This window comes from Puma concolor, chromosome D4, assembly GCF_028749965.1.
Source record: "Puma concolor isolate L17-30 chromosome D4, mPumCon1.1.hap2, whole genome shotgun sequence".
In the NCBI taxonomy this organism is placed as follows: Eukaryota; Metazoa; Chordata; class Mammalia; order Carnivora; family Felidae; genus Puma; species Puma concolor.
This window is the reverse complement of record NC_141679.1, coordinates 42,964,261-42,983,234: the sequence shown is the minus strand read 5'-3', so window position 1 is coordinate 42,983,234 and position 18,974 is coordinate 42,964,261. Positions and strand designations below refer to the sequence as shown.

At 43.1% G+C, this 18,974-nt stretch overlaps 1 protein-coding gene across 1 annotated transcript in view; it reads right to left on the bottom strand.

The window, feature by feature from the left end:
* Positions 1-5,958, bottom strand: part of SH3GL2 (SH3 domain containing GRB2 like 2, endophilin A1) — a 216,936-nt gene extending 210,978 nt beyond the window's left edge. Inside the window, exon 1 of the mRNA XM_086685373.1 lies at positions 5,773-5,958. Within this exon, the coding sequence (XP_086541499.1) occupies positions 5,773-5,817 (45 nt within the window). The 5' untranslated portion in view covers positions 5,818-5,958. The remainder of the gene's footprint in view (positions 1-5,772) is intronic.
* Between the last annotated feature and the right edge of the window lie 13,016 nt (positions 5,959-18,974).

Genomic DNA, 18,974 nt, shown 5'->3' with positions numbered 1-18,974 from the left:
AAAAAATGTCACTGTGTCAACAACAACAACAAAAAACTTGATCAAAGAGAATCTCAGTCTCAAGGGAAATTATTTTCAGCAGCCACTTTCATTTCAAACTCCTCCACAGGTCCATTTGCCAAGTGTATCAGTAAGTCAGAGCTCATTGACAACCTACTGTTTTTTTTTATTTTTTGCATGGTTCCAGTTATCTTATTATGCAAGCGTGGCACTCTCACAGACATTATCTCATTCAATTCTGACACCTTTGGAAAGGCTTTTTATATTTGATTGCCCCTACAAGTAGTTTAGAGATGGTTTCATTTTGAGCAGATATTCTAAAGCCCAGTAATAAACTGATGCAAGTGATTGTTATTGTAAGAACCACCCCATTCTCTCCTGATGACATGATCAATTTGTTATAATGCATTTTTACTTTGGGGGAAGGCAACAGGATTGGGATTAGGAATTCCTCTAAGAAGCTGATGATAAGGGGCACCTGAGCGGCTCAGTCAGCTAAGCAATCAGCTTCATCTAAGGTCATGATCTCATGGTTCTGAGTTCACACCCTGCATTGGGCTTTCTGCTGTCAGCACAGAGCCCACTTCGGATCCTCTATCCACCCTCACGGCCCTTCCCCCCTCCTCTCTCTCTCAAAAATAAACATTAAAAAAAAAAAAGCTGATGATAAAAAAAAAGAAGCTGATGATGAGTGGCTCGGTCTGTTAAGCATGGAACTCTTGATCTCAGCTCAGGACTTGATCTCAGGGTCTTGAGTTCAAGCCCTCATGTTGGGCCCCATGTTGGGCTCTGCACTGAGCATGAAGCCTACTTTAGAAAAAAAAAAGCTAATGAAAAAGTTTATGATAGGCTAAAAACCTCTCCCTCAGAAAAATGCACATATAAAATGTGGCATATAATTTTAGAAAATAAATAGTCCTTCCAGCCTCTTATTGACCCCGGGTAAGAACCTGACAAAGAGTGCATGTATAGAAACCCTATGTGAACAAAAAAGTTATACTCGAGATTTTGAAGGCAGCAGAGATTTTACTGCTTTAAAGCAAGCATTTAAGGAACTGAGAACCTCACTCAAAGTTATAACTAATTATATATTTCATTAAATACCTTAACAAGTTTGAAGTCTCACCAAATCAATAAATGCATAAAACAGATTTATGCAACATTCTCCCAAGCAAAACATCTATGTAAAATACAGCACTTTAAATATGATGAAAGCATGAAGAAATTAGTTAAATGGAAAGGCATAAAATACCAATGTAATTAAAATTTTCCAGTTGATGAATCTGAGTGGGACAATAATCATGCACCAGATTATATAACATACAGCCTAACCAAATATTAGTTTCTATCATTAAAAAAAAAGATGTAGTCTATAGTAGGTATATATCCTAACCAAATTTATTGAAAAGAAGAAAGCATATCTCATTCAATGCAATATAAAGGTGTTATTTATAGACTTAATTGTCTTCTTAATGCTAAATCAAATGCAATATTTAGGAGAACACTGTGGTGAATTCTGTCACGCAAATAATAGCTGTTATGGGTTATGTGCCCCCTCCAAAAACTTATGTTGAAATCCTAATCCCCAGTACCTCAGAATGTGACCTTATTTCAGAAATACAGTCATTGCAGATGTAACTACTTAAGCTAAAATGAGGTCGTACTGTTGTAGGGTGGGTCTCTAATTCAATATGACTGGTGTCCTTAGAGAAAGGGGAGATTTGGACACAGATAGGAAGAAAACCATGCTAACATGAAGACAGAAATCAGGGTGATGTGCAAACAAACCAAGAAAAGCCAAAGATTGCCAACAAACTACTAGAATCTGGGAAAGAGGCCTGAACAGACTCTTGCCTAAGGCCTTCAGAGGAATATGTCCTCACTGTCCCCTTCATCAAGACTCCAGAAGTGTGTGACAATTAATTTCTGTTAAGACACTCAGTATGATACTTAGTTCTGCACAAATGCCAAAACAAATACAATGACCTAATAAATTTTACTCTGTAACAAACTTACACCTGTTTCTACAAAGCAAGGTACATCCACAACAAATTCTTGAAAAGTAAAAAAAAAAAAAAAAAAAAAAAAAAATTAAGTATAGAATTTATAATAACAGCATGTTAACTGGAACCAGACAGCTATTTTTACCTAATATGCTGCCAGTTTAAACGAACAAGTGAAAAAAATTGACATTAATCTTGCTAAAATGAAATCTCAATGAGTAAAACTTACTAGAAGTAGAATACATGTTCATTTGCCCTATTTTACAGTAACAAAAAGGAGTACCTTATTTTTTCTAATTGCATCATAAATTATATCTACAAGCAATAAAGTAATAAAGCATATTAAAGTAAAAATATGATCAATTTTTGCTGTTAATATATTCTCAACCTGAAAGTCTTTCCCACTCATTAAATTGTCTTTAGCAAAAGCATTTTTTCACCTCCAAATATCAGAGATATTAAAAATAACTGTAGGCAACAAGGTAGAAATAATCAGTTCTAAATCAACAGAACAGCCTTGACAGTTCTATTCAGAGATTTCAAATCAGTGGGCAAACTTTAAAGGCATACTGCTTTATTAACACAAATATCCTGCACTGAAAAAGCAAAAAACTCAATTTCACAGAAACAAGAGAAACGTTTGCCTGAAGAGGGGCCCTCCACTTAAGAATACTGGCCACACATGGGTGCCTGGGTGGCTCAGTCAGCTGTGTCCAACTTCGGCTCAAGTCCTGATCATGCCCGTCCTGAGTTGTAGCCCCAGTTCAGGCCCGCTGGGCTCTGTGCTGACAGCTCAGAACCTGGAGCCTGCTTTGGATTCTGTGTCTCCCTCTCTCTTTTGCCCCTCTCCCACTCACACTCTGTCTCTCTCAAAAAAGCAAACATTTAGGGGCGCCTGGGTGGCGCAGTCGGTTAAGCGTCCGACTTCAGCCAGGTCACGATCTCGCGATCCGTGAGTTCGAGCTCCGCGTCGGGCTCTGGGCTGATGGCTCAGAGCCTGGAGCCTGTTTCCGATTCTGTGTCTCCCTCTCTCTCTGCCCCTCCCCCGTTCATGCTCTGTCTCTCTCTGTCCCCAAAATAAATAAACGTTGAAAAAAAATTAAAAAAAAAAAAAAAAAGCAAACATTTGAAAAAAAAAAAGGAACATTGGCCATATAATCTAGCATATCTATTCTCGAAAGGCAATAATTCTAGGTGTAAAGCTTACTTTGTAGATAAGATCAGGTTCATGGAGCTGGGTATGGAAAAATGGCTTAAAAAGTACAACGTGGCTATTTCCCCTAGTATCTTTGTCACACGCAAACACTACCACTGACTTTACACACCCTTCAAATATACACACGTACACATGAAGAGTAACCTTTGCCAGGGGCTAGGACTGTGCTCCATTAAGTTATGGATAAGATATCGTGTGTTGTCTCACCTCTAAAATGAAAGGCTTTTCAGTAAAAAAAAAAAAAAAAAAAGACTCAGTGACTCTGCATCTGAATCAGGTGTGATGAATACTACTCTTGTCACAAGCAAACCTCCTCCAACAATCTAAGAAGTTCTTTCACATCATACAATTCTAGTTTTTTATTCTGAACTTCCGTGTTACATATAACTTCAGGATTTGGCTGAAATGAAGCAATCTGATCATTTTTTTGTTAAGGTAACAAAACCAAAAAGTCTAGCTTCCGTGTCAAGTGTCTCAAGTGTCATTATTACTAATACAAAGGACAGAATCTTACACTGGTGAAATTATCTTTAATGTTAACAGCATTTATTGAACACTTATTATGTGTGTTCTAAAAACTCATCTGCACTCCCATCAATTCTAGGAAGTGGATACTTAACCCCATTTAGCAAAGACACATTCAAATGTTAAATAACTTGCTCAAGATCCCTAACAGCAGAGGTGGGGGTCAAGCCTTAGCCTAATTGCCTTTTAAGGCTCCAAGATTTCCAGCAGAAGTCCTCAGAATCAAAGTGAAGAAGGGATGTGGTGTTGGTAAATCCAGTGCTGAGGTCTGCTTTACAGAAGTAACAAATAACTGAAATTAAAAAGGTTAGTGACTTCAAAGAAGTCCTGCCTAAGAATTTATGGTAGCACCTGTGCTGGTCTGTAAACCTGAAGGAACCTGAAGTATGAAGTTATTAGAAGCCCTCCATATTACACCAATAAATATATTTACATTCTGTCAGAGATGACTCAAAGATCCAATTTGAAAAGCAAAAACAATAACATTAATGGGTATTTGTACTGAAATCATCTTAGTTTTCTCAATTTTCCAAACTGACAGATAAAACTGATTCTAAAAAGGCAGGGCGCCTGGGTGGCTCAGTCAGTTAAGTGTCTCACTGCAACTCAGGTCATGATCTCCCTGTTTGTGAGTTCAAGTCCCTCATTGGGCTCTGGGCTAACAGCTCGGAGCCTGGAGCCTGCTCGGGATTCTGTGTCTCCCTCTCTCTGCCCCTCCCCCACTCCTGCTCTGACTCTCTCTCTCTCAAAAATAAATAAACATTAAGAAAATTTAAATTAAAAAAACTGATTCTACAAAGGCAAGCGGATAGTGATAGACATAGCATGTGGACGTACAGGAGAGGAACGTCGTGCTGCATCTGTCCCCCTACCTTAACCAAGATTCTGTAAAGCACAACCCTCATCTCTTTTGGATGTGGTTTAAAATAGGATTGTTACTGTGGCAGCCTAGGAAAAACCTCACTACTTCTGAGAAATTATTGAGAAAGCTCAGTATTAATCAAGGCTAATCTATAAAAAAAAATATATTTAAGGCTAAATTATGAGAAACATTTGAAGAAAGCAACAAAATCCTTAGCTAAAAATCCCTTAAACTAGAACTGTTTCAGAAGGATAAAAAAAAAAGTAACCACCCTCATTACATAAGAAATAGGTCACATTACAAGTATTCACCTATCTTTCCCTATGTAAAATTCTTCAACAGAGCCCAAGGAGACTTAAAGTATTAGAATCTGAATTAAATAAGTTGTAATCACAGCTTATTAACCCCACAGAGAAATACGGTCACATTCAAGATGTAAAAGCTTCACTGAAAATAATACTTAGACATATATGATGATTTGGTTATGTTAAGGCTACAAAACCCATGGGAAATGTTTAAAGACACAAACTGCTGGTCAAGCCTCGGCCTCAAAGGAGTTTCACCACCGAGCTCTCCAGGGAAAAGTTAATGCATGAGCTTCCCTGAAGGAAGCCTCATCCTCCTATTGCTCTGGCGCCTGGGGACAACATGGAAGGAGAGATTCAGAAAGCACAGTGGAGGAGCGCAGACGGCGGACATCACCGCAGTCACCCCCGGTGCGGGCCACCGCTCGTGCCAGCACTTCCCGGGACAGCCGGGAGCACCAACACCGCAAGGTCACCGGGTAAGAGACGACTTTACATAATCTCCCGCCGCGCCGCTGGGGCACCTGCACGCCCGGGCGACGGTGCAGCCGCGGTCCCCTCCCAGACGCTCCGGCGCGGGGCGGTGCGGGGGCGGCGCGCGGGGCGACGAGGCGGGACGCCGGAGACTCGCGGACGCCCGCAGCGCCGCACCGAGCCGGGGGTGGAAGACGGAGGGCGGGCTCCCAGCCCCGGGACGCCCCGGGCCGCTGCCGCGGCGGGCTGGGCGGGCGATGCGGAGGGCGGCCGGGGCGGGCTGGGCACAGGCCGGGGTCCCCGCGCTCCCCGCTGGCTGCAGGCGCCGAGCGCGCCCCTCGCGGCTCCGTCCGGGACCACCCCGGGCGCACCTGTCACGCGCCTTACCTGAGTGGCTTTGTGGAATTGCTTCTTGAGCCCGGCTACCGACATGGTGCGGGAGGACGTGAGGGCGGCTGCGGTGCTGGTGCGGAAAAGGACGGCGGCGGAGCGGGACCCGAGGGCCGAGCGGGGCGGCGCGCTCGCCGGGCGGCCGCTCGTCGTGCCGCCGCCGGGGCTGTGGGCGCGGGGGCGCGGAGCGGCGCGGGACGCGGGCTCGTGCGGAGAGACACCCTGACGTCAGGGGCGGGTGATGCGGCCTCTTAAAGGGAAAGCGGGAAGCCCCGCCCCGGGCGCGGGGCTGGCGAGGCAGGTGCTGCGGCCCGCACTACCTGTGCGCCTACCGCGGAGATCCGGCTTCAGGACAGCCGCGAGCCGGCTGCGTGCTTAAAGGGCCGAGGGCGTTCTCCCAACGCGGGAGTGGGGTTCGTGGCCCCGCACACTGCGGACCAGTCGCTGCAGCTTGGCAGCCCAGGCACGGGCGCGACTCAGGTGACTTGCTGGGCTTCCAGGTAGCCGCAGCGGCGCTGCCTGAAGCTGGCCCATCTGCCCTTTGAGCCTCTCTGCCTCCTGGAAAGGAGGTGTTCTATCTGGGGTAATTAATAAGTCATTGCTCCTTCTCTGCCTTGCGCCCACTTGGTTGGTCACAGAACACATTTCTCTGCCCTGGTTCCTGGTTTCAATACTCCAATATCCCTTAAGCCTCCAAAACGTTGCGGAAAGCCAACAAAACGATTTTTCTTTCTTTCTTTCTTTCTTTTTTTTTTTTTTTTTTTTTTTTTTTTTTTTTTTTTTTTGTCTGATAACGCTTGAAGAAGAAGGAGAAGGAAAAAACATTTAAAGCCTTAAAGCTGGTCAGGTAAATAGAATTGAAATGGACTATTACTCCAGTAATAGCATTTTAATCCTGTGATTATAGACAGAAAAGTCCAAATGTGAATTTGGTATTCACTTATGATAGTGGTTTTAGGATTTTCAATCTGAGCATTACACATGAAAAAGCATAATACTAAACTGTGCAAATTTTACATACATAACAAAGTATGTATGGCTGGGCTAAAGCCAAATACTGATGGAATTAGGTTAATTTGTAGCACAGCAGCACTACCATGGTTTCTGTCTTCTGGTGATTAGCCATTTACCCTGATTTGTCTTGGACTGAGAAGCCCATAGAAAAGAACTTGAACACTGTCCCCACATGGGGACCAACTTTGTAAGGAAGAGAAGGCAGAGCGACAGAAGGCAAGGTAAGTGGATGAATAAGGAAATACGTGGCAGCAAAGGAGTTCTAGGAATTTCTTTTGTTGCCTCCATGACCTCTGCTACCTACTAACATAGACTCCCTGGCCCATGTGTATTTTATTTTTTGTCATCAAAGGTGTGTGAAGTAAGTTGCCTGTTTCATTCCTACAAAAAGCCTCACTGAAGTTTGGGTACATATATTCTCTTTTTTGCAGTCTCACTGAAGCAATGAGCAGACTCAATCCCCAGACCTCACGATCATAGGGAATGGTGGCTCCACACACTGACCATACATACCCTGGCCTCATAACCTGCAGATTTCTTACCAGCTAAAGAGGGTACAGAGTAAGTAAGCTCTGGTGATCTCTAGGAAATTGTAATGGAATGTCAGGGCAAGGGACAATCTGTGTCTCAGGAATCAGACAGGGAAAAACAACAGTCCTGCCAAGAAATAGGTGGGGCTACTAATCCACCAAAGTTCAGGACAACCTTTAACAAGACTTGACTGAGGCACCATGATGTAGCACAATGACTCACACCTCTAAGGCCCACCATGGGGATTCCCAGATTCTTGACATTAGGAAATTCCACAATAGTTTGTACTTACTGCAAATGGAGGTGGGGCTTTAGATAAGAGAGCTTTGGGGGCTAGTGTTACAATGACTGCTTTTGTACTCTAACAGTTTAGTGAAGCCTGCACACGCGCGCACTCATGAAAAGAATGCATAAAATGCTAATAATGGTTGGGCTGGTGGAGCAGTTTTCAAACTTTAGCATGCATCAGAATCCTCTAGAGGACTTTAAAGCAAAAAATTCCCACATTCCCAGTTTTCCATTCTAACTGGAATGGAAAATGCGGGCCCATTTCTAACAAGTTCCCAGGTGATGCTCTGCTCTGGTGGCCACACGTTGAAAACCAGGGGGCTAGAGTAGGGAGACTAGGAATTAACTTTTTTCTCTCTTCTCTCAAGTTTTTAAATGATTTCTCATCACTTGTATAACAGAAAAAGTATTCTATGGTTTATTTTACCTGCCTGCTCCCAGATCTGAACATAGAACATTTGCAAAGAAGGATGGGCCTTAGTGAAGCTGTTAAGAGAGAGAGAGCAACTAATCTCCAAAGAACAAAGGACCTGGGGTCCATGAGCTCTGGTCTTTAACCGTGACAGGTGTGAAATGAGGACCTGATGAATCTCCTCAGGACTTCAAACACTCGCCGGAAACACAAATTAAATGAAAACAAGTCTCTCTCTTTCCCTGGTTCTTCATCTACCAACTTTGAGCACCTATATTTCAAAGGAACTACCTTGGCAGAAATCGGAAGCATGGTCAATTATGCCAAGTATCCCCTGGGTCTCATGTGAATCCACTATTTCTATCGAAGCCACCGTGCATACCTATAAATACCTTTGAGATGTTACCTTTCAAAGAGGTTTGTTGAGGTCCCCCTTCTAGCAGGCAGCAGGGTAGGAGGTATGGGGGATGGTAGGGTGAGATGCCAAGATACATACCAACTGCATCTTGAACCCCAAGGAGCTTCCAGACCAGTAATCCAGAAAGCCCTTTTAGACATTTACTGTGACCTGAATGCAGAGGCATGAATGCACCAGACATTGGAAAATGTCAAACATGAGAGCCCTCTTTGGTTGCAAAGAAGCTGCGGCACAGGCTTCACAGAGAAATGCAGAGGCATAATGCAGGGAAAGGGGAATCAAAGGTCAATGAGGAAGAACTTTGTTTCATAAAAGGTTGTTGTAATTCAACAGGCTTCTCCTCCCCTGAGATCAAATCAATGTAAAATGGTAAATAAACCTAGATGGCTCAGGAGAGGTCCAATTAAATGAAACCCCCACACAGCAGCACCTCACTAATTGGACAGGAAATTCATGGTCAGCAATAATTCCATCACATCATTCATGCACTACTTCTCCCTACATTATGCCAAAGCTTCTGGCAAATACCGGACCTCTAGTTTGCACAGAGCTGCTGCATCCCTGGCACCTTTCAGAGGGCCCCTCGTTCCAAGGTGGCAGGGGATAAGCCGAAGCTCTCATCTTTCTGCCCTTCAGCCCTGGATCCCTTTCCTCTGGCCCACTCAAGGGCAAACTGTTCCTGAATTTATGTGGAAGCTCACTGAGTGCAAGAAACATAGCAAAACAAAGGCATTAAACCCTGACATTTTATTTTACAGATGAGAAAACAGAAGCAATGAAAGGGAGTGACTCCCTCATCGTTAACTTCTTCTACTCCAGCCTCCAGCCTTAATTCAGGGCAGAAGCCTCCAGTCAGTGTTAATACATACAGATGGAAATTAAAAGTGGAACAATTTATCACTGTCACTGATGCTGTATCCTTGCTACATTGGGTCTGATGCTCAAGAGCCCTCACCAACAGCCCTGCATTAAATCACAGATTGTGCGGGACCCAGACGGTTGTCCTGGTGTGAATTGCTCTTAACATAAGATTTGGGGCCTTCAGATGCTGCCAGTAGCATTGAGCCCCCACTCAGCATGGATGGGACTAACAAGCCCTTTCCTAGAGATGGGAAATCAAGGGAGACACCTTCCTTTCCTTGCTTCCAGGTTCGTCACCTATACCCACCGTACAACGGATGTACAGAGAAGCACACTTTTTTGTCTCTTCAACATGGAATGCATAGGTCTTCCCCCCATTCATCCCCCTTCTTTTTCTCCCCCGCCTAGTCCTCTTCCATTCAAAGCACTGCAGACACTTCATTTGGCTGAACCCTGGTAACCCAGTCTCAGGAAAAGGAGGAGGGGACTTAACCAGGTGGGTGGCTCACATCCAGCTCCTATATCCGGGGCCCCTCTTATTATTTGTATCCCAGTTGGAAATGCTGCCAACTCCTCTAGAAAAATCCTGCCAGCTCCAATGCCCATCTCCAGTGCCTTTCCTTTGAGGTTTTCCCCAACCTTCTGACCGCATGTCCTCTTTTCGCTGGGGGAGTCCAAAGCTCTGATGGCGCAACTTGATCTAACGTGTGTTGCAGCTATTGATATATAAGATCCTTTAGTCTTTGAATACAGGGTCTTATCTTTATTTTCACAACTCTTAGCAAATAGTATAACCACCCAGTAGATATGGGCAAATTGAAATTTTAAAAGCCTGATGGGGCGCCTGGGTGGCACAGTCAGTTAAGCGTCCGACTTCAGCCAGGTCACGATCTCGCGGTCCGTGAGTTCGAGCCCCGCGTCAGGCTCTGGGCTGATGGCTCGGAGCCTGGAGCCTGTTTCCGATTCTGTGTCTCCCTCTCTCTCTGCCCCTCCCCCGTTCATGCTCTGTCTCTCTCTGTCCCAAAAATAAAAAATAAAAAACGTTGGAAAAAAAAATTAAAAAAAAAAAAAGCCTGATGAATTTTTTTAAACTAGATCCAGCAGAGGGCCAGGAAGCCGGGAACTGGGTAACCTTCCCTCCAACTGTGCACACCGTCCAGAGGTTATCGTTGCTGCTCCCCTACTGTATCCAAGCCTGTACCTCCAGGTTCCTGTGAATTCTGAGAGTCCCTAATGACCGTCCCATAAATGCCCCTTTGCTAATTCAGCCACTATGACTCTCTGTTACTTGCAGTCAACAAACTCTAAGTGACCTATCCCCTCCACGCTCCCAACCCCTACAATAACATTCTAATCCCATTCCCATTTCTTGTTCAGATCTAGCAACTCAAACATAGCAATTAAACCACAAGTCCTGCTAAGCTGTGCATTAGGCTTCCTTCTCAGACGAGAGAGTGGGCAGATTGTGTGACAAGGAATATAGTCCTTAAGTGTCAGCTCTCCCTGTAAGACACTGACATTCTGATTTACAAATCAAACTTTTGCTTATTTGACAGTATGTGTCAGGCTGCCAGGGCCGGAACCTCCCAAGCCCCTGGGAATTGGCAGCTAAATGCTGGTAAATGCCAAGCAACTGGACTCTGAGATAGCAATGCCCACTCCTGAAATGAAAACAACTTTAATTAACTGTAAATTGTTAGGGCATCTTTACCACTGGCTTATTTTTTTTTTTTCTATTCCTGGATAGATATTATCATTAGAAGATCTGAAGGCATGCTGTGAACCCTGAACATGGGATCTGGGTAGTCAGCCTGTTAAAGCATTGTGTTAAAGAAGCCACATTCTATTTTAGTAGCTAGTTAGCCATGCAGAGAAAAGCTACTTCTTAGTCACCGTATGCATCCTACTCTGTCATCTCAAGGATGCATTCTCTTGGTGACAGAAAAGTCCAGGTGAGAAAGGAGAGATAATTTAGTTCAGCAAACACCTGTCAACAATATGAAGCTGTCAGAGTAAACCTTCCAAATTTCTGTCAGCATCAGCTTTACACATGAAAAAGAAATTTATTCTATTTTACTATATTTAATAAGACAAAAATGCACTTAAAAGGATAGATAATTTACATATTTAAATAAATCATTTATCTTTGGAACTTTTTATTTTGCCTTTTAAAAACTTATTGGTGATGGGGTGCATGAGTGGCTCAGTTGCTGGAGCGTCTGACTCTTGATTCCAGCTCAAGTCATGATCTCGTGGTTTGTGAGACTGAGCCCCACATCGGGCTCTGTGCTAACAGCCCTGAGCCTGCTTGAGATTCTCTCTCTCCCTCTATCTCGGCCCATCCCACTCATCCATGTGTGTGCACTCTCTCTCTCCCTCTCAAAATAGATAAAACATCTTTTAAAAAAACTTTTTGGCAGTTTTATTAAATGTGCACAACTTGTAGTATCCCTGGTCCACACACTTAACCTTGACTTCAGTGACAGGTCAGATATAAAGCACTATTTTAAAATAGCATTTCAGGGGGGCACCTGAGTGGTTCAGTCGGTTAAGTGTCCGACTTCAGCTCAGGTCATGATCTCACAGTTCATGGCTTTGAGCCCCACATCGGGCTCTGGGGAGACAGCTCAGAGCCTGGAGCCTGCTTTGGATTCTGTGTCTCCCCCTCTCTCTAGCCCTCCCCCACTCATGCTCTGTCTCTTTCTCTTTTTCAAAAATAAACATTAAAAGTTTTTAAAAAAATAAAATATCATTTCAAACATTTAACAACAAAACACCACCATCTCAAGAATACCAATTTTCTTTCAAGATCTAGTCACGGGAAGTTTGCCAAATAGGGGATTCCTCAGAACAAATATTTTGAAAATGTTTTTAGTTTCCTGTAGATAGAGTTGAGTTGTTGGAGAGAACTTTTGATGCCAATTTTTTTTAAATTTTTTTTAATGTTTATTTATTTTTGAGACAGAGAGAGACAGAGCATGAACGGGGGACGGTCAGAGAGAGAGGGAGACACAGAATCCGAAGCAGGCTCCAGGCTCTGAGCTGTCAGCACAGAGCCTGACATGGGGCTCGAACTCATGGACCGTGAGATCATGATCTGAGCCAAAGTCGGACACTTAACCGACTGAGCCACCCAGGCGCCCCTGATGCCAATTTTTAAGATGACTTAACTTTGAAGGTGAATTACAGGGGGAAGGAAATCTCACCACAGCCCCACAAGCATCAGACCACTGAACACGTGTAATAATAAGGAAACTCTTTGCTCTATCAAGGCAGAACTGACTATGGAGAGGAAGTGGAAGGAACAAAGACAAATGTCCCCATTGTACACCCCCACCCCCCGCCCCACACACAAACCCACAAAATGAGAAGTCTTAAGATGAAGAGAGAATCTGTCATTAGGTCAGGGGATATAGTAAGGGATCTAATTAGCTCTTTTTTCTTTTCTTTTCTTTTCTTTTTTTTTTTTGAGCCAGGGAGACCCAGACATGTTCAAGAAAAAAAGGAAGGATCCAGTTAAATGGCAGGTGAGTCATACTGAAGATTTAAAAACTCACTGAGCTCAGTCACTGAAGGATGCAGAAAGGATGGGAAGAAAGGCCAAATGGAGAGGTCACCTGGTAAAAGAGGAGGAATGTCTCCCCACCTGGACAGAGTAGTGGTGGGAAGGTGTGCAGGGGTGAAGCCATGATCAATGAGGAGGGCAAGTTCTGGCCACAGGTGAAAGCAGTCAGTGGAAGTAAGGGAGGTGCCTGGTGGCCCATATCCTCAGACTGTGACCATATAGCATTGAGGGTCTTACACCATCTGGCTTCTTCCCCATTTCTCCAGGCTGGACACCCCTGATGCCCTTATTCTCTGTGCTCAACCCCCTTGTCTGTTCCTGCCTCTGACCAGGACTCTGCATTCACTGTGCTCTGTCCCTGGAATAGTTGTCTTTTGCTTTACACCTGGCTAACCCCCACAGATATCAATTCAAATGGCTTCCCTGGCCTCCCCAGCATGCCCAAATCTCACTATTAGAGTCCTTTAGAACTAAGTACCGCTGTCCTTTGATGCACTTAATATAGCTGTGATTTTACATGTATTTATGTGATTTTTATGTCTTTCTCCTCCCTTCCCACACTACTCTGCAAACCCCATAAGGGCATGCTCTGTTGGGGTTTGTGCACCACTGCATGTCCAGCATACTACTGAAAGCCTAGCATTATAGGAGGTGCTCCACAGGGCATTTCATGAGTGAGTGAATGAATGAATGAATGAATGATGAGTAGGTGGAGAAGTTTTGGGAGATTCAATAAGACTTAAAAGAAATTTAAGGGTTTTCTGAGGAACAGTGATGGCCTAGTTTCCTAAGCCCAGCTAAACATGATGGGGGGGCAGGGGCACGGACACAAATCAACAAGAAGGTTGCTCAGTGACCAGCACATGAAAACTGGTAAATGTATGATTAATTACACAATAGTAAGGAAAATATGTGTGAAAGAATTTCAATCTAAAATGGAAACAGAGGATATAAAATGGAAAATCTCATCCATGTGCCCTTGGGGAAACAAAATTTAAGGACTGAGAGACTGATTTCCTATAAATGTCTGATTTACAGAAGCTGATAATGTTGGAATGTTCTTAAATGGTAGGAAGTTAGTCAGGGGGAGGGGGAGGGGTTGCCAGTATCAACCTTGGGAAGTTGTGCTTATGGTTTCCAGAGGCATGAATAAGAAATCACCCAGGGTGCGCTGGTCTCACAAAATAGGCTAAACTGAACTTTTATTTCTATGACTAGAGTGGTTTTGTCTTGTTGGAGAATTTTCATAACTGGTCTCCATTTGTTTTCTATTTTAACAGCCTAACTAAACTCACCCCTCTTTACATTCCTTGCCAATAAACACAGCCTATCCCAAACCCTCCACGGACTTGTCCGTAGCTTGCTACAGTCTACGTGTTGCCAATTGTAATTCCTCTGCTATGCCCAAATAATTCATCTTTCTGACAGTTTTGAGCTTGCTTTGGTCTACCTCTTCTTTTAGGTTGACACATGTTATGAACCCAAGGAACGGATTCGTCCTGGAGAAAAGGCTTCATGAAGTTAAGACAAAGGTCCTGAAATTAACTTTCAATTGGTCTCGAATCTCATCACTCAGAGAATCTCAGGATACCTTCACTGAGAATGAAGATAACCAATGAGATATTACAAGACTTTTAGGGGTAAGGCATGAGGGAAGGGCAGGTGGTTGGCGCCTATTTATGGTAACACAACCTACAGTTTATCTGCACATGGCACAAAGCCTCCACCCTTTCAAGAGTTCTTGTAAGGCTCACTTCATTACATTTACCCCATAGATCTTCCCCAAGTATCCAATCCTATAGTGCTTAAAATGTAGCCCCTAGACCAGCAGCATCAGAATCACCCAAGAATTTGTTAGATTAGCAAATTATCGATGCCCTACCTCTGACTAGTTAAACAATTCTGGGGTAGGGTCCTGCAATTTGATTTCACCAGCTCTCCAGGTCCTAGCGATGCTCCAGTTTGAGCATACTGGGAGTGGGTGGGAGTCTCAAGAATTCTTCTCAGGCCTGGAGGCTCAGACAGCCAAACATAAAAGTTTTTCCCTTTAGAAGCCCATTGCATCGTCACAAATGGCAGGTTATTTTTACTTCTACAAGAAAAGAAATTGAGACACAATTATTAAGCAGTTTGGCTAGAGATTTGGGGCCTTTATGAGTTTGCTAGGGCTGCTGTAACAAATTACCACAAACTGGGCAGCTTGAAACAACAGAATCCACTCTCTCACAGTTGTAGAGGCTCAGACTCCCAATGCAAGGAGTCTGAGGGGTTGCTTCCTTCTGAGGGCTGTGAGGAAGAAACTGTTCCGTGCCCTCCATCTACATCTGGTGACAGCCAGCAATCTTTGGTGTTCCTTGGCTTCTAGATGCTTCTTTCCAGTCTCCACCTCTGTCTTCCCACAGTGCTTTACGGACTGTGTGTGACTGTGTCTAAATTTTGCTTTTCTAAGGACACCAGTTATATTGAGTTAAGGTATGGCCTCCTCTTAATTTAGCTCATTACATCTACAATGAACCTATTTCCAACTAAAGTCACATTCTGAGGTACTAGGAGTTAGGAGTTCCACAGTTTTGGGGGGACCAACTCAGGAATCCTGTTGAGAACATGCCTCACTCCTCAGCATTCTTTACTTCCCCTCCACCAGGAACACAGGGGCCCCTGACAGATTTCCTCATCTAATGCCACTGGCAGAGAAACCCACAGAGAGGGATACCTTACACCCCTCGCAGTGTGTCCCCAAAGCAATGAGGTTTACATACATTAACAGGGTATTTTCTGGGACCCGTATTTCCCATTCCATATCTGGTACACTTAAACATAATAGTTTCCTCCCCGGGGTGCCTGGGTGGCGCAGTCGGTTAAGCGTCCGACTTCAGCCAGGTCACGATCTCGCGGTCCGTGAGTTCGAGCCCCGCGTCCGGCTCTGGGCTGATGGCTCAGAGCCTGGAGCCTGTTTCCGATTCTGTGTCTCCCTCTCTCTCTGCCCCTCCCCCGTTCATGCTCTGTCTCTCTCTGTCCCAAAAATAAATAAACGTTGAAAAAAAAAATTTAAAAAAACATAATAGTTTCCTCCTTTTTCTTGGATCAATAGCTACATATTTAAAGACATAGTTTAAACTCAGGCAACAACAGATGTCGGCGAGGATGCGGAGAAAGAGCAACACTTTCACACTGCTGGAGGGAATGCAAACTGGTGCAGCCACTCTGGAAAACAGTATGGAGGTTCCTCAAAATATTAAAAGTAGAGCTACTCTACGACCCAACAATTGCACTACTAGGTATTTATCTAAAGGATACAAGTGTGCTGATTTGAAGGGGCACATGCACCCCAATGTTTACAGCAGCACTATCAACAATAGCCAAAGGAAAGAGCCCAAATGGAAAGAGCCCAAATGTCCATCGACTGATGAATGGATAAGGAAGACATGGTGTGTGTGTGTGTGTGTGTGTGTGTGTGTGTGTGTGTGTGTTGGAATATATAATGGAATATTACTCAACGATCTAAAAGAATGAAATCTTACCATTTGCAACAATGTGGATGGAACTAGAGTGTATTATGCTAAGCGAAATAAGTCAGTCAGAGAAATACAAATATCATGATTTCACTCATATGTGTAATTTAAGATACAAAACAGGTGAACATAAGAGAAGGGAAGCAAAAATAATATAAAAACAGAGAGGGGGACAAACCATAAAAGACTCTTAAATACAGAGAACAAACTGAGGGTTGCTGGTTGGGTGGGGAGATGGGCTAAATGGGTGAGGGGCATTAAGGAGGACACTTGGTGGGATGAGCACTGGGTGTTATATGTAAGTGATGAATCACTGAATTCTACTCCTAAAACCATTATTACACTACATGTTAACTAACTTGGATTTAAATTTAAAAATTAATTAAGTAAACCATAACACTAATGTTATACGTGGGACAATATAACCATAGTCTGATTCCTCAGACAATGGAATTGAGCCAATCAGAAATGAACAACTCAGCACCAAGAGTTATCCAGCCAATAAGGGTAAAACCTGAGAAGGAGCAAGGTGGGAGGGAAGAGGGCAGACCAAAACCCTATGAAACAAAGTCCCTTGTCGATAGTCTCTGTAAAGAGAACTTTCATACTTTTCTTACTTTCTGATCTTATACTCTAATAAACTTTTGCCTGCTGTTCAAAAAAAAAAAAAGTTTAGAGAAAAGAAGATCCATCACCCATCACATATTACTCTGTGCTCCCCCTGGCGGTAGCCATGTAAAACAACCAAACCTAGGTAGCAAGGGAGAGTCAATTCAGAAGACCATAAATTCAGAACTACTTTGGAGTTTTGGATGAGTCCTTTTAGACTCACAGATCTTCCTAAAGAAAAACTGTAGATGTTTGTAATCTACTTATGGGCGACTAGGACCTTTAGGCATGAAACATCAGGAAGGGAGATGGAGTTTACGATTCAGCATCCACCAGCTCACCTCTCACACCACACCTTCTGGAAGCACTACTAGCCCAAGGTGCACCTTATATTTCAATGATGTCTGTTTAAGAATTTTGCTGGCCAAAAAATGATACAGCACTCGGACCTATATTTTATCATGAAATTCTTTTAAGTACAAGTAAACATTGAGAGATCTATACTGGACAATGTTTTAAAAGCTCCAGATATTTCCATCAATGCAATTAAAGTGCATAAGAAGCCAGGGCACCTGGGTGGCTCAGTTGGTTAAGCGACTGACTCTTGATTTCAGCTCAGGTCATGATCCTGGGTTCATGGGATCGAGCCCCATGTCAGAGCCTGGAGCCTGCTTAAGATTTTCTCTCTCTCCTTCTCTCTGCCCCTTCCCTGCTCATGCTCTCTCTCTCTCTCAAGATAATAAATAAACATTCTTTAAGTGCCTAAGAAGCTAAATGAAAGGATCAACCACAAAATAATTACCACTTCTAATTTCCTCTATTTCATTGAACATAAACTATTATCCAATTTTCAGTTATATTCAGGGACAAGCATTGATATGTCTCCTGTAATCAAGTCGTTCTCCCTTCATTTTACTTCATTTGCCTCCTATTTTGCATTATGTAAATAAGTAAATATGAACTTTTAAGATTTTCTAAATCTCTTTTAATACTTTGAAAATGGTCATTCTGGTTATTATTGCAAAAACTCTGAAATATTAATTTTTCTCCCCATATTTTTTACTGACAAGTTACTTAAAAACTCCTTAAAAACTCTTTATCTAGCATAAACTATTCAAGATGAATGTTAGCTATTTTAAGAAAACTTTCCAAAACAAACCTAAGGCCCAACAAGAAAATGTAAAAAGAATATGAGCTCACTGAAGTTACAGAAATAACCATTACGTGTATGAAAAGAACCCAGTTTCACAAGAAATGGGGTTAAAATAAATAACTCCAATTTCACTATATTGGCAATGATATTAAATATAATACTTACTTTGATGAATAAATTATAAAACAAGTGTCCTATACACCTCCAGGCTGAGTTACATTGGCACAGTTAATGAAAAGCAGTTTGGCACTAGCTATCAACTTAAAAACTGTGCCCTTAACTTTAGATCCCAAAAGTATCTTAGTTAAATAGAAATTCAGGAAACTAGCCATCAGGGAAGTGCAAATCAATACTATGATACTCCACACCCACTAGGATGGCTGTAATAAAAAAGATAGACAATACTAATTGTTGGTGAGGATGTGGAGAAATGTTGCTGGTAGGAATATAAAATGATGCAGCCACCTTGGAGAACAGTCTGGTAATTCCTAAAATGGCTAAACGTAGACTTACGATATGACCCAGCATTCCCATCCCTACTTATAATTTTTTTAATGTTTATTTTTTGAGGGAGAGAGAGAGAGAGAGAGAGAATGTGAGTGAGGGAGGGGCAGAGAGAGAGGAAGACACAGAATCTGAGACAGGCTCAAGCTCTGAGTTCTGAGCTCAGAGCCCGACACAGGGCTCAAACTCATGAACCGTGAGATCATGACCTGAGCAGAAGTCAGACGCTTAACCAACTGAACCACCCAGGTGCCCCCTGTTCCTACTTACACACCCAAAAAAAATGAAAACATATGTCCACACCGACTTGTACATGAATGTTCATACCAGTA